This window comes from Oncorhynchus mykiss, chromosome 15, assembly GCF_013265735.2.
Source record: "Oncorhynchus mykiss isolate Arlee chromosome 15, USDA_OmykA_1.1, whole genome shotgun sequence".
Lineage (NCBI taxonomy): Eukaryota > Metazoa > Chordata > Actinopteri > Salmoniformes > Salmonidae > Oncorhynchus > Oncorhynchus mykiss.
The window spans coordinates 72,270,254-72,286,762 of NC_048579.1; the positions used below are offsets into that span (position 1 = coordinate 72,270,254).

General features: G+C 45.3%; 1 protein-coding gene across 1 annotated transcript; it reads right to left on the reverse strand.

Annotated features, from left to right (window-relative positions):
* Positions 1 to 924: 924 nt before the first annotated feature.
* Positions 925 to 10,749, reverse strand: LOC110490622 (RAD50-interacting protein 1). Its single transcript, XM_036945262.1, has 13 exons — positions 10,483 to 10,749; positions 10,021 to 10,262; positions 9,693 to 9,866; positions 9,183 to 9,323; positions 7,295 to 7,451; positions 6,884 to 6,994; positions 6,412 to 6,637; positions 5,947 to 6,084; positions 4,863 to 5,062; positions 2,913 to 3,133; positions 2,405 to 2,585; positions 1,998 to 2,116; positions 925 to 1,800 (listed from the first exon to the last, which is right to left on the reverse strand). Exons 1-13 carry the CDS (start codon positions 10,711 to 10,713, stop codon positions 1,581 to 1,583), a joined length of 2,361 nt encoding a protein of 786 aa, XP_036801157.1. The 5' UTR covers positions 10,714 to 10,749; the 3' UTR covers positions 925 to 1,580.
* Between the last annotated feature and the right edge of the window lie 5,760 nt (positions 10,750 to 16,509).

Below are 16,509 nucleotides of genomic sequence, written 5' to 3' on the forward strand. Positions count from 1 at the left end.
GGCAGGCTGCTGAGACCCATACTGAACCTGGGCAGGCTGCTGAGACCCCATACTGAACCTGGGCAGGCTGCTGAGACCCATACTGAACCTGGGCAGGCTGCTGAGACCCCATACTGAACCTGGGCAGGCTGCTGAGACCCCATACTGAACCTGGGCAGGCTGCTGAGACCCATACTGAACCTGGGCAGGCTGCTGAGACCCCATACTGAACCTGGGCAGGCTGCTGAGACCCATACTGAACCTGGGCAGGCTGCTGAGACCCCATACTGAACCTGGGCAGGCTGCTGAGACCCATACTGAACCTGGGCAGGCTGCTGAGACCCCATACTGAACCTGGGCAGGCTGCTGAGACCCCATACTGAACCTGGGCAGGCTGCTGAGACCCCATACTGAACCTGGGCAGGCTGCTGAGACCCATACTGAACCTGGGCAGGCTGCTGAGACCCATACTGAACCTGGGCAGGCTGCTGAGACCCCATACTGAACCTGGGCAGGCTGCTGAGACCCATACTGCACCTGGGCAGGCTGCTGAGACCCATACTGAACCTGGGCAGGCTGCTGAGACCCATACTGAACCTGGGCAGGCTGCTGAGACCCCATACTGAACCTGGGCAGGCTGCTGAGACCCATACTGAACCTGGGCAGGCTGCTGAGACCCATACTGAACCTGGGCAGGCTGCTGAGACCCATACTGCACCTGGGCAGGCTGCTGAGACCCATACTGAACCTGGGCAGGCTGCTGAGACCCCATACTGAACCTGGGCAGGCTGCTGAGACCCATACTGAACCTGGGCAGGCTGCTGAGACCCCATACTGAACCTGGGCAGGCTGCTGAGACCCACTTGGCTCACTGGAGTGACTTGGAGAATCTTTCACTCTGAAATACATTAGCATGAACGTACATGATTGGTTGTCAAAACGGCAGTTTACTGACATAAATAACATTTTCGGGATTTAAACGTTTTTATTTCTCACTTCTTTGCAAATGTATATGACATTAAATAAGGTAATGTGACAGACAGGGCTGTTGTTGTTATCAAATGCACTGGACTGCTTAAAACAGCAGTGTTAAGGTCTCCTATATCTCGTGTGGCTAAAGACAACAGTCCCTGTCAGGAAGTGAGAGGGGAACCTCATGAAATACCTGTCCACACCATGTGGTACTACTAGATCTCCTCCACAAGAAGACAGAAGTCTGTGCTGTCAGTCAATAGACAAATAATGTCATCTACATGAGTAGTTCATATAAACACATCCTTTAGGCACCACCAGGAGTGGTGAGTTGATATGGAACAGGTGCTGAGCTTGTAGACAGAGGATCGGCAAAGTAAACAACACTGGGATTAAACGGGATAGGACAGGAGTATTCAGGAATGACAGCGGTCTATTCCAGGTTTCTGGGATACGGTGTAGTTCATTGGTAGTGGTTGTTCTTTGCCAGCTGAAGCCCTTCCTAGCCTGGTCACAGATCTGTTAGTGCTGCCTTGCTCAACTCCTACGGCCAATCGGCATCACAAAGACCATAGGAGTTGTCAAAAACACATCTGGGACCAGGCTACTGTTCTTCCTCCCATCTCCCCTCACTTTCCCGGCCAGGAGGCCCTGAGGTTGAGCAGGATGAGGACGTCGCAGGGGGCCAGACGGTAGACCCCCAGCTCGTTGAGGGCTGACGTAGGGCTGGGCTGCTTGCCGTCCGGGGTCCCTGGTTGCTCCTCGTCTTCCTCAGCCTGCCTTAGGACGTCTCGTAGAAGAAGAGCTGAGCCCACATTCAGACACAGGATGACGCAGGCCTCCTTCACACTGAGACAGGGAGACATGACCAATCATTTTTTACCTAGAAATTATTTGACAAGGAATTCAACCCCTGTGCAGGACATTTAATAACCCAAGGAACTACAAACAAACTGTAGGTCTCTTCTACAGATTATGGTACAGTGGACAATGTTTTCAGGTGATATTGTCAGCAGAATTGCCATTGTATGTAATGGCCCACTCACTGTTTGAAGAAGTTCTCAGGCCTCTTGCAGTAGTGTCCAAACAGAGGGAAGAGGTTCCTTGTCATGTCGAATTGGAGCTGGGCTGCACCCCCCTCGTTGAAGTGGTTATACAGAATCACCTGTGGGAGACAGGTAGCAGGTCCATACGTTAATAGAGATGTGATTACCCCCCCCAAAAAAACATTCTCTATTGCTTCATCCTATTTTCTCCCGTCTGTATTTTATCATTAGAATTGGTCTGTAGCCAATGTAGTTGTAATGTATTTGTAGTAATGTGTGACAATCTAATTACCTTCTTTTAAGTCACTCCAGACAGTAGTATCTGCGAAATCACTAAAAGTTCAAATATTTAATGAAGTCAACTATCTGATTAATTCCCATTGTAGCAGGCCAGCAGTGTGACTCACATTCTGGTAGAGGAAGAGGTCCAGCCTCTCAGCCAGGTCCTGCCAGCCCGTCTGGAAGAGAGGCAGACACAGCATCTGCTGCAGCTGGAGCAGGTGGTCCCTGAGACAGAGCATCAGAGGACAGGCTAAACTGGACAGGGACATGGTGGCCTGGTCACACTGGGACGGCAGAGACAACCACCTGGGAGGAGAAGGATACACGTTAGTGTCATTCTAGTTTTGAACATTTTGTTCACTCCAACATTGTGTTGTTCAATTGGTTATATGGTGGCTGTAGGTGATGATCTGAGCTCAAGAAATCACATTTCATTCCTACTGTCCAGGCGTGTTACAGGAAAAATATATTTTGTCACAAAGTGCTTACAATCAACCTGGGCCTAAACACCAAGCAAAGCAAGGTGACAGTGGGTGCCTAGTGTTTAAAACTCCAAAAATAGGCCTACATCTTGAGAGGAACTAGATTGAACAGAAATAACCCTTCCTCTAAGAGAAGAGTGTCTCCACTGACCTGTCCCTGCAGTAGGGCTGAGCCTTCTTCTGTACGTCCCTCATGACAGCCTCCAGTAACCTGCCCAGCATGTCTCCTCTCAGCCTCTCCAGCAGCCCCAGGAGCCCCTCAAACAGAGACCCCTCCAGAGAGGCCAGACGGCCGGACTCAGTGACCCCCAGCGGCCCCAACAGCTCCTCCTCCCCCAGGGCCACAGCTGACTGCTGCAGCTGCAGGAAGAACTGAGGAAGAACAGAGGAGAGAGAAGAGAACATTGAACAGCCTTGAAGAAGACCTCTGGAGCAGTGCAGTAAAAGGAGGGAACATACAGCAGAGTGAAGGTGTTCATATGTGGCTTTTACTGTCCCCTTAACTACTTCTGAACGGACAACACATGTACAGTCAGACAGATTGACAGACAGGCAGGCAGACAGCATGTGCCAAAGCAGCAGCTACTCTTCCTGGGGTCCAGCAAAATGAAGGCAGTTTATACAACTGTAATACATTACAATACATTCACAGATTTCACAACACACTGTGTTCCCTCAGGCCCCTACTCCACCATGTGTATATATAGTGCGTATGTTATCGTGAGTGTGTGTGTGTGTGTGTATGCATGTGTCTGTGCCAATGTTTGTGTTGCTTCACAGTCCCCGCTGTTCCATAAGATGTTTTTATCTGTTTTTTAAAATCTAATTTTACTGCTGCATCAGTTACCTGATGTGGAATAGAGTTCCATGTAGTCATGGCTGTATGTGGTACTGTGGAATAGAGTTCCATGTAGTCATGGCTCTATGTAGTACTGTGGAATAGAGTTCCATGTAGTCATGGCTCTATGTGGTACTGTGGAATAGAGTTCCATGTAGTCATGGCTCTATGTGGTACTGTGGAATAGAGTTCCATGTAGTCATGACTCTATGTAGTACTGTGGAATAGAGTTCCATGTAGTCATGGCTCTATGTGGTACTGTGGAATAGAGTTCCATGTAGTCATGACTCTATGTAGTACTGTGGAATAGAGTTCCATGTAGTCATGGCTCTATGTAGTACTGTGGAATAGAGTTCCATGTAGTCATGGCTCTATGTAGTACTGTGGAATAGAGTTCCATGTAGTCATGGCTCTATGTGGTACTGTGGAATAGAGTTCCATGTAGTCATGGCTCTATGTAGTACTGTGGAATAGAGTTCCATGTAGTCATGGCTCTATGTGGTACTGTGGAATAGAGTTCCATGTAGTCATGGCTCTATGTGGTACTGTGGAATAGAGTTCCATGTAGTCATGGCTCTATGTAGTACTGTGGAATAGAGTTCCATGTAGTCATGGCTCTATGTAGTACTGTGGAATAGAGTTCCATGTAGTCATGGCTCTATGTGGTACTGTGTGCCTCCCATAGTCTGTTCTGGACTTGGGGACTGTGAAGAGACCTCTTGTAGCATGTCTTGTGGGGTATGTATGGGTGTCCGAGCTGTGTGCCAGTAGTTTAGACAGACAGTTCGGTGCATTCAACATGTGATGAAGTCAATCTCTCCTCCACTTTCAGCCAGGAGAGATTGACATGCATATTATTAATATTAGCTCTCTGTGTACATCCAAGGGCCAGCCGTGCTGCCCTGTTCTGAGGCCCAGCCGTGCTGCCCTGTTCTGAGCCAATTGCAATTTTCCTAAGTCCTTTTTTGTTCCACCTGACCACACGACTGAACGATAGTTAAGGTACGACAAAACTAGGGCCTGTAGGACCTGCCTTGTTGATAGTGTTGTTAAGAAGGTAGAAACTAGGGCCTGTAGGACCTGCCTTGTTGATAGTGTTGTTAAGAAGGTAGAAACTAGGGCCTGTAGGACCTGCCTTGTTGATAGTGTTGTTAAGAAGGCAGAGTATGGCTTTATTATAGACAGACTTCTCCCCATCTTAGCTACTTCTGCATCAATATGTTTTGTATAGCAACAGCGTGATGACTCCGAGGGGCCACATACCACGTTGTCTCCCCAGTCCCCCAGCACGGTGGAGATGTAGTTGGCAGCGTTGAGAATAGCACAGTATCTAGCGCCCAGCGGGTTACGGGACTCTTCCTTCATCACCTGGGTGAGGCGGATACGGAAGTCGTCCACCAGCTCTCTCTGTAGCGCCAGGAAACGCAGCTGGGCACGAGGGCAGGGGAGGGCACGGTAGCGGTCTGGTAGGGGGAGTATTAGAGATTGAGGGGGAGAGAGAGGATAGAGGGAGGTGGAGGGGAGAGAAAGGGAAAGCAGAGAGAGGGAGGGAGAGAAGGGGAGAGAGATAGAGTGCAGTAAGTCAGAGGCTGCCCCAACAGCAGGCTGTCCCTGTACGACAAACAGAGGGATGAACGGTGACAACCAACAAGACAGACAGAGTGAGACGAGAGAGAGAGAGAGAGAGAGAGAGACAGAGAGAGACAGAGGCAGAGAGAGAGAGATAGAGAGGCAGAGAGAGACAGAGAGAGTGAGATAGAGAGGAAGAGAGAGAGAGACAGAGAGAGAGGCAGAGAGAGAGAGAGGCAGAGAGAGAGAGAGGCAGAGAGAGACAGAGAGAGTGAGATAGAGAGGAAGAGAGAGAGAGACAGAGAGAGAGGCAGACAGAGAGAGAGGCAGAGAGAGAGAGAGGTAGAGAGAGAGAGTGAGATAGAGAGGAAGAGAGAGAGAGAGAGAGAGAGAGGTAGAGAGAGAGAGAGGTAGAGAGAGAGAGACAGAGAGAGAGGCAGACAGAGAGAGAGGCAGAGAGAGAGAGAGGTAGAGAGAGAGAGTGAGATAGAGAGGAAGAGAGAGAGAGAGAGAGAGGTAGAGAGAGAGAGAGGTAGAGAGAGAGAGACAGAGAGAGAGGCAGACAGAGAGAGAGGCAGAGAGAGAGAGAGGTAGAGAGAGAGAGTGAGATAGAGGAAGAGAGAGAGAGAGAGAGAGAGAGGTAGAGAGAGAGAGAGGTAGAGAGAGAGAGACAGAGTTACCCAGGCAGAGAGAGAGAGAGGTAGAGAGAGAGAGAGGTAGAGAGAGAGAGACAGAGAGAGGCAGAGAGAGAGAGTGATAAAATAGTTAATAATCCTACCAGTGATGACCAGCAGTAAGGTCATGAAGGTCTCAGCGCAGTCTGGAGCCTTGAGTTCATCCATGTCACTGATGTCTTTGTACTGGGAGCTCCAAGCCCCCTCAGCAGACAGCATGGCATCCACCTTCTCTATCGCCACTACAGAGAGACACACAGTTGGGATGAGCACACATCACACATTCACTAAATCACATACACTGACATAAACAGAGTCTAACAGAGAAGTAAAATCCCACATAAAATCAATCTCTTTAGTCAGTCCCAAATGGCTTCCTACCCCTTCACTTCACCCAAACCCTTCAATGTTTGCAGATCTGTAAGGTAGAAGCGATATGGTGGAAGCTCTGCTAGTACACTGCTTATACCTATCCAGCCCCTTCAGATCTGTGGAAATTGGAGGGTTAGGGCCAAGGGGAAAGAGTAGGGAACGATGAGAGATGCTCCACTGCTGCCTCTCTCACTCACTCTTCCTCTCCACAGTGAGCCACTTCTGCAGCACGACCTCCTCCAGCAGTACATGCAGCACTCCGGGCAGGGTGCTGGGGTAGGAGTGGGTGGTGCGCAGCTCCCTCTCAAACTGCAGGATCTCATCCACCAGGTGGCAGAAGAGAGCGTCGTCGTAGAGCAGCCGTGGAGCATCCAACGCTAGCTTCTCCTGGGCCAGGGTGAGTAGACCGCGACACAGCTCCACCTGGTGGGGACGTGAGGGATGACACGAGATACTTCAATAGCTATACCCATTATATTTTATTATATTAATATATATATGCTTATATCCTCTCATATGACTGTGGAACATCAAGAGCTGCTACGATTGACAGATGACTGCAATGGACTCAGCTTGACTTTCAGCTTTGAATCTTGGGGGGTGAACAAATACTTCAATGGCACATGAACTCAGGATTCTAGATGATCATCTAGCGGCTGATCCTCTAACCTTGGCGTTGACGTTAGCTCCATTTCTGTCCAGAATGGGCTGGATCTTCTCCTCCATGAAGTTGGAGCTGTTACCCATCCACATCAGGACCTGGGTCAGGAACCACTCAGGCTGCATGGAGACAGAGATGGAGTTTATTATTATTGTCATAGTCTGTCTGTCTCTGTGTTTGAGACGTGCTCTGTGTGTGTGTGTGTGTGTGTGTGTGAGACATGCTCTGTGTGTGTGTGTGTAGTGTGTGTGTGTGTGTGAGATGCTCTGTGTGTGTGTGTGTGTGTGTGTGTGTGTGTGTGTCTGTCTGTCTGTGTTTGAGACGTGCTCTGTGTGTGTGTGTGTGTGTGTGTGTGTGTGTGTGTGTGTGTGTGTGTGTGTGTGTGTGTGTGTGTGTGTGTGTGTGTGTGTTGCTCTAACCTTGTTGAGTGAATTGGTCTGACGGTTTCCAGTGAAGTGGTATCGAAACCTCTTGCTCAGAGGAAGCAACATGATCTGGACAGGAAGAGACAGGGGTGTCGTCGGGGGCAACCCTACACGGGACACAGAGGTTGGCTTCTCTGATATGAGATCATCACTGAGAAACAGGTTAAAGAAACATCAGTCAATATCGTAGGAAGTGTGTGGGGAACATTATGTCTGTGACTGGGAATGTATGGAGTATGGAGCTACTGTATGAAGAAGTGTGCAGAGTGGATATAATGCACTGTGTCTATAACCCAGTAGTGTCTACAACCTAGTAGTGTCTACAACCCAGTCCTGTCTATAACCTAGTAGTGTCTATAACCTAGTAGTGTCTATAACCCAGTAGTGTCTATAACCTAGTAGTGTCTATAACCTAGTAGTGTCTATAACCCAGTAGTGTCTATAACCTAGTAGTGTCTATAACCCAGTCCTGTCTATAACCTAGTAGTGTCTATAACCCAGTCCTGTCTATAACCTAGTAGTGTCTATAACCTAGTAGTGTCTATAACCCAGTCCTGTCTACAACCCAGTCCTGTCTATAACCCAGTCATGTCTATAACCCAGTCCTGTCTATAACCTAGTAGTGTCTATAACCCAGTAGTGTCTATAACCTAGTAGTGTCTATAACCTAGTCCTGTCTACAACCCAGTAGTGTCTACAACCCAGTCCTGTCTATAACCCAGTAGTGTCTATAACCCAGTCCTGTCTATAACCCAGTCCTGTCTATAACCCAGTCCTGTCTATAACCCAGTCCTGTCTATAACCTAGTAGTGTCTATAACCTAGTAGTGTCTATAACCCAGTCCTGTCTACAACCCAGTCCTGTCTATAACCCAGTCCTGTCTATAACCCAGTCCTGTCTATAACCTAGTAGTGTCTATAACCCAGTAGTGTCTATAACCTAGTAGTGTCTATAACCCAGTCCTGTCTACAACCCAGTAGTGTCTACAACCCAGTCCTGTCTATAACCCAGTAGTGTCTATAACCCAGTCCTGTCTATAACCCAGTCCTTTCTACAACCCAGTCCTGTCTATAACCCAGTCCTGTCTATAACCTAGTAGTGTCTATAACCCAGTCCTGTCTATAACCCAGTCCTGTCTATAACCTAGTAGTGTCTATAACCCAGTCCTGTCTATAACCTAGTAGTGTCTATAACCCAGTCCTGTCTATAACCCAGTCCGGTCTATAACCTAGTAGTGTCTATAACCTAGTAGTGTGTATAACCCAGTCCTGTCTATAACCCAGTCCTGTCTATAACCCAGTAGTGTCTATAACCCAGTCCTATCTATAACCCAGTCCTGTCTACAACCCAGTCCTGTCTACAACCCAGTAGTGTCTATAACCCAGTCCTGTCTATAACCCAGTCCTGTCTACAACCCAGTCCTGTCTACAACCTAGTTCTGTCTATAACCCAGTCCTGTCTATAACCCAGTCCTGTCTATAACCCAGTCCTGTCTATAACCTAGTAGTGTCTATAACCCAGTCCTGTCTATAACCTAGTAGTGTCTATAACCCAGTCCTGTCTACAACCCAGTCCTGTCTATAACCCAGTAGTGTCTATAACCTAGTAGTGTCTATAACCCAGTCCTGTCTATAACCTAGTAGTGTCTATAACCTAGTAGTGTCTATAACCCAGTCCTGTCTATAACCTAGTAGTGTCTACAACCCAGTAGTGTCTACAACCCAGTCCTGTCTACAACCCAGTCCTGTCTACAACCCAGTCCTGTCTATAACCCAGTAGTGTCTATAACCTAGTAGTGTCTATAACAGCGTATGTATAACAGACGATAATGCTAGTGTGTATGTCTTCGACTCTGATAACACTATATTAGGGTGAAGGATACGAGGTCTGTAGAGACAGGAGCTGGGCCACCAGAAGCTCCAGCTGGCTGTGGAGCTCCTGAGCGTTGGCAGGGGGGGAGAGAGACTGGGTGGGAGGAGAGATGAACGGCCAGTGAAGCTGGATCAGCAACTCCTCAAAATCACTGCCAGACAGAGGAGGAGGAGTTAAAAATCACATTCAGGTCTGAGGTAGCTTGACTTTGGATCATCATAATAACTGTGAATCACCAAGCCCGGTCCTGGAGAGCTACCGTGTGTGTCTTACTTGTTCTGGCCCAACACAAATGCACCTGGTCAACTAATCAAATAGACTGAATTAGATGGGTTAGTGCCAGGCTGGAACAAAGGCCTGCATGGCCAGTTTCTCTCCAGGACCAGGGTTTCTGACCACTGATCTAAACAGAGATCCTAATAACTATCACAGAGTTCTCCATCGCCAGTCCTTCTGCTCCGGCCCGGCCCGCTAACACAACACACTGCCTGCCCTGTCTGACCCACTCAGCCACACATACCCAGCCAGTCTGTCCTTAATGATCTTGTGCCAGAAGCATAGTGTCTCTCTGAGGAAGGCCTGGAGATGAGAGCAGCCAGACTGCTTTAGGCCCACATCTAGACTGGCCATGCTGCCCACCGCCACCACTGCCTCCCATATACTGTTGGTGATCAGACACTGCTGGATGCTGTCACTGTGGGAGGAGAGAACGACAGTTAGCGGAACAACTTAACATACAGTAGGATACCATTTTGTGTGTGTGTATTCCAATCAGGATCCTATCTTTGAATAGTGTCAAATATATTGTCCAACTACAAGAAGAAGAAAATAATAATACTGTTGCTCACCTGAGTTCTTCAATGCGTGACAGACACTGCAGGTATTTCATGTGTTTCTCTGTGTTGTCCAGCTGTTCCAGGGTCCGTCCCAGGCTGTCTGCCCAGGGCTGGGCGCCCTGCAGGTGCTGTATCAGGGTGTTGGACAGGACCCTCTCCCGCTGGAGCAAACCTTCCAGAGACACACGGGACTCCTCGGCAGCAGACAGCGCTGCTGACACCCGCAGCGGCACCGAACTGGACACCGTCAGAACCTGAGAAGGTGGGTGGAGGAAGACCTGTCAGCAAGGGAAATGCACGCCCTTAAACTAGCTAGCAAAGGTTAGCTATAGATCATTACTTACATTAACTAGCAAGGGAAAGAATAATACTCGCATTATTAACGATTCTATTATTTTTCATGCAATAATTGATACAGCATTGAAAGCTGATTTGAGTGTGCAACATGAAGTTAACAACGCGCTTGCTAACTACCTGCTCCTCCAGCAACTTGTTTTCCGCTGTCAGTTTCTCCAGGAGCGCGCTAACTTTCTTCAGCGACTTCAGATCCACTCCGATTTCTTTCTCTATCAATTCGACAACGTAGTCGGGGAGTGCTCCCTCCCCCGATTCTGTTTCGGAGTCTTCATAATTTGTCGATATAGGGCTTTGTAGATCAGATTCATCACTTTGGCCGTTTTGCTGCTCTGCAGAGGGCGCCGCCATCTTTCTTCTGTGTCTCTTCCACGTCAACAGCACGCAGATGTAAACACAGCACCGAACACAGCCGTCACCGTCTATACACCACCTCTAGTGGTGGCAGTTAGTACTACGGGACCTGTCACGGGTAAACACTTGGGACATTTCCAACTACTACACAATCCACGCTTCCTTCCATCCTCCATTGGTTCATGTAACCAGTGATATCATAAGTGGAGTGGTGATAGCTTTAGACAATTTACAGTTGATGTGTTATTTCAGTGATTACTAAAGGGAATTAGGAAGGATGTTTTCAAAACAAGACCCTCTTCAGTGTTGAGTGTCATGTTGACAATCAAGACCTCACAGGAAACAACTGGACATACTGTATCTACTCAGTTATGTAGTTGTTGAACTAATCTGTTACCCAGAACGGAACAGTTACTCTCCAGCATCTTATTCTGTCCTATTCTACTGTATCTTAGTCTATGCAGCTCTGACATTGCTCGTCCAAATATTTATATATTCTTAATTCCATCCCTTTACTTTAGAATGTGTATATTGTTAGATATTACTAGTTAGATATTACTGAACTGTTGGAGCTAGAAACAAAAGCATTTCGCTACACCCGCAATAACATCTACTATACACGTGTATGTGACAAATGAAATGTGATTTGATTATATCTCAAACATGTTATAAAATTCGTACGCTCCCTTATCCTTCATTCGTACATCCGTTTCCTGTGAATGAGGAATATGCTTGAGTCTGTTCCGTTACTATCATATGCTTGAGTCTGTTCCGTTACTATCATATGCTTGAGTCTGTTCCGTTACTATCATATGCTTGAGTCTGTTCCATTGCTATCATATGCTTGAGTCTGTTCCATTACTATCATATGCTTGAGTCTGTTCCATTGCTATCATATGCTTGAGTCTGTTCCGTTACTATCATATGCTTGAGTCTGTTCCGTTACTATCATATGCTTGAGTCTGTTCCATTGCTATCATATGCTTGAGTCTGTTCCATTGCTATCATATGCTTGAGTCTGTTCCGTTACTATCATATGCTTGAGTCTGTTCCGTTACTATCATATGCTTGAGTCTGTTCCGTTACTATCATATGCTTGAGTCTGTTCCTTTACCTTCATATGCTTGAGTCTGTTCTGTTACTATCATATGCTTGAGTCTGTTCTGTTACTATCATATGCTTGAGTCTGTTCCATTGCTATCATATGCTTGAGTATGTTCCATTGCTATCATATGCTTGAGTCTGTTCCATTGCTATCATATGCTTGAGTCTGTTCTGTTACTATCATATGCTTGAGTCTGTTCCATTGCTATCATATGCTTGAGTCTGTTCCGTTACTATCATATGCTTGAGTCTGTTCCGTTACTATCATATGCTTGAGTCTGTTCTGTTACTATCATATGCTTGAGTCTGTTCCATTACTATCATATGCTTGAGTCTGTTCTGTTACTATCATATGCTTGAGTCTGTTCCATTACTATCATATGCTTGAGTCTGTTCCATTGCTATCATATGCTTGAGTCTGTTCCGTTACTATCATATGCTTGAGTCTGTTCTGTTACTATCATATGCTTGAGTCTGTTCCATTACTATCATATGCTTGAGTCTGTTCCATTGCTATCATATGCTTGAGTCTGTTCTGTTACTATCATATGCTTGAGTCTGTTCCGTTACTATCATATACTTCAGTCTGTTCCGTTACTATCATATGCTTGAGTCTGTTCCGTTACTATCATATGCTTGAGTCTGTTCCGTTACTATCATATGCTTGAGTCTGTTCTGTTACTATCATATGCTTGAGTCTGTTCCATTACTATCATATGCTTGAGTCTGTTCTGTTACTATCATATGCTTGAGTCTGTTCCATTACTATCATATGCTTGAGTCTGTTCTGTTACTATCATATGCTTGAGTCTGTTCCATTACTATCATATGCTTGAGTCTGTTCCGTTGCTATCATATGCTTGAGTCTGTTCTGTTACTATCATATGATTGAGTCTGTTCCGTTACTATCATATACTTCAGTCTGTTCCGTTACTATCATATGCTTGAGTCTGTTCCATTGCTATCATATGCTTGAGTCTGTTCCGTTACTGTCATATGCTTGAGTCTGTTCTGTTACTATCATATGCTTGAGTCTGTTCCATTACTATCATATGCTTGAGACTGTTCCGTTACTATCATATGCTTGAGTTTGTTCCGTTACTATCATATGCTTGAGTCTGTTCCGTTACTATCATATGCTTGAGTCTGTTCCGTTACTATCATATGCTTGAGTCTGTTCTGTTACTATCATATGCTTGAGTCTGTTCCATTACTATCATATGCTTGAGTCTGTTCCGTTACTATCATATGCTTGAGTCTGTTCCGTTGCTATCATATGCTTGAGTCTGTTCTGTTACTATCATATGATTGAGTCTGTTCCGTTACTATCATATACTTCAGTCTGTTCCGTTACTATCATATGCTTGAGTCTGTTCCATTGCTATCATATGCTTGAGTCTGTTCCGTTACTGTCATATGCTTGAGTCTGTTCTGTTACTATCATATGCTTGAGTCTGTTCCATTACTATCATATGCTTGAGACTGTTCCGTTACAATCATATGCTTGAGTCTGTTCCATTGCTATCATATGCTTGAGTCTGTTCCGTTACTATCATATGCTTGAGTCTGTTCCGTTACTATCATATGCTTGAGTCTGTTCTGTTACTATCATATGCTTGAGTCTGTTCCATTACTATCATATGCTTGAGTCTGTTCCGTTACTATCATATGCTTGAGTCTGTTCCATTACTATCATATGCTTGAGTCTGTTCCATTGCGAACATATGCTTGAGTCTGTTCCATTGCGAACATATGCTTGAGTCTGTTCCATTGCGAACATATGCTTGAGTCTGTTCCATTACTATCATATTCTTGAGTCTGTTCCATTACTATCATATGCTTGAGTCTGTTCCATTGCGAACATATGCTTGAGTCTGTTCCATTACTATCATATTCTTGAGTCTGTTCCGTTACTATCATATGCTTGAGTCTGTTCCGTTACTATCATATTCTTGAGTCTGTTCCATTACTATCATATGCTTGAGTCTGTTCCATTGCGAACATATGCTTGAGTCTGTTCCATTACTATCATATTCTTGAGTCTGTTCCGTTACTATCATATGCTTGAGTCTGTTCCATTGCGAACATATGCTTGAGTCTGTTCCATTACTATCATATTCTTGAGTCTGTTCCGTTACTATCATATGCTTGAGTCTGTTCCGTTACTATCATATGCTTGGGTCTGTTCCGTTACTATCATATGCTTGAGTCTGTTCCATTACTATCATATTCTTGAGTCTGTTCCGTTACTATCATATGCTTGAGTCTGTTCCGTTACTATCATATGCTTGGGTCTGTTCCGTTACTATCATATGCTTGAGTCTGTTCCATTACTATCATATTCTTGAGTCTGTTCCGTTACTATCATATGCTTGAGTCTGTTTTGTTACTATCATATGCTTGGGTCTGTTCCGTTACTATCATATGCTTGAGTCTGTTCCATTACTATCATATTCTTGAGTCTGTTCCATTACTATCATATGCTTGAGTCTGTTCCGTTGCTATCATATGCTTGAGTCTGTTCTGTTACTATCATATGATTGAGTCTGTTCTGTTACTATCATATGATTGAGTCTGTTCCGTTACTATCATATACTTCAGTCTGTTCCGTTACTATCATATGCTTGAGTCTGTTCCATTGCTATCATATGTTTGAGTCTGTTCCATTACTATCTTCCTCTGTACAAAATGTGCTCCAGATGTTTTGCGGGGTTGCATTGACATTGACATTGCTTAACACTTGGCCCTTCTCTGGATTCCTAGAGACCCAATGGGGCTGCTTCTCAAATAGCACTCTATTCCCTATATAGTGCACTACTTTTTGACCAGGGCCTATAGAGCACTAGGGAATAGGGTGCCATTTTGGACGCAAGTGGTGAGGTCATAGTTGTCCAGAAATGGCTGATTATGTGATTTCATGTTCACTCAGGCCTCCTTGCTCTGGACTGGACCTCTGGAGTCTGGGTTCCTGAGGTAGATGCTTTGTTCTGCCAAGACAACAGATAGAAGAGCAGACAATAAGTGCTGTATGAGTTCTTAATTCTCTCTCTCTCTTTAATGGGGTGTTGTTGGCATGAGAAACATATGTTTACATTGCCAAAGCAAGTGAAATAAACAATAAAGAAAATGAGAAGAAACAAAAAACACCATCAACAACAAACTATTAGAAATAAACAGTAAACAACACAAAGGTTTCATAAAGATACAGACATTTCCAGAGTTATATTATCATATATGTCCAGGGTTTTAATGAGCAAATACAGTGCCTTGCGAAAGTATTTGCCCCCCTTGAACTTTGCGACCTTTTGCCACATTTCAGGCTTCAAACATAAAGATATAAAACTGTATTTTTTTGTGAAGAATCAACAACAAGTGGGACACAATCATGAAGTGGAACGACATTTATTGGATATTTCAAACTTTTTTAACAAATCAAAAATGGAAAAATTGGGCGTGCAAAATTATTCAGCCCCCTTAAGTTAATACTTTGTAGCGCCACCTTTTGCTGCGATTACAGCTGTAAGTCGCTTGGGGTATGTCTATCAGTTTTGCACATCGAGAGACCAAAAATTTTTCCCATTCCTCCTTGCAAAACAGCTCGAGCTCAGTGAGGTTGGATGGAGAGCATTTGTGAACAGCAGTTTTCAGTTCTTTCCACAGATTCTTGATTGGATTCAGGTCTGGATTTTGACTTGGCCGTTCTATTTTTGAACCATTCCATTGTAGATTTTGCTTTATGTTTTGGATCATTGTCTTGTTGGAAGACAAATCTCCGTCCCAGTCTCAGGTCTTTTGCAGACTCCATCAGGTTTTCTTCCAGAATGGTCCTGTATTTGGCTCCATCCATCTTCCCATCAATTTTAACCATCTTCCCTGTCCCTGCTGAAGAAAAGCAGGCCCAAACCATGATGCTGCCACCACCATGTTTGACAGTGGGGATGGTGTGTTCAGGGTGATGAGCTGTGTTGCTTTTATGCCAAACATAACGTTTTGCATTGTTGCCAAAAAGTTCAATTTTGGTTTCATCTGACCAGAGCACCTTCTTCCACATGTTTGGTGTGTCTCCCAGGTGGCTTGTGGCAAACTTTAAACAACACTTTTTATGGATATCTTTAAGAAATGGCTTTCTTCTTGTCACTCTTCCATAAAGGCCAGATTTGTGCAATATACGACTGATTGTTGTCCTATGGACAGAGTCTCCCACCTCAGCTGTAGATCTCTGCAGTTCATCCAGAGTGATCATGGGCCTCTTGGCTGCATCTCTGATCAGTCTTCTCCTTGTATGAGCTGAAAGTTTAGAGGGACGGCCAGGTCTTGGTAGATTTGCAGTGGTCTGATACTCCTTCCATTTCAATATTATCGCTTGCACAGTGCTTCTTGGGATGTTTAAAGCTTGGGAAATCTTTTTGTATCCAAATCCGGCTTTAAACTTCTTCACAACAGTATCTCGGACCTGCCTGGTGTGTTCCTTGTTCTTCATGATGCTCTCTGCGCTTTTAACGGACCTCTGAGACTATCACAGTGCAGGTGCATTTATACGGAGACTTGATTACACACAGGTGGATTGTATTTATCATCATTAGTCATTTAGGTCAACATTGGATCATTCAGAGATCCTCACTGAACTTCTGGAGAGAGTTTTCTGCACTGAAAGTAAAGGGGCTGAATAATTTTGCACGCCCAATTTTG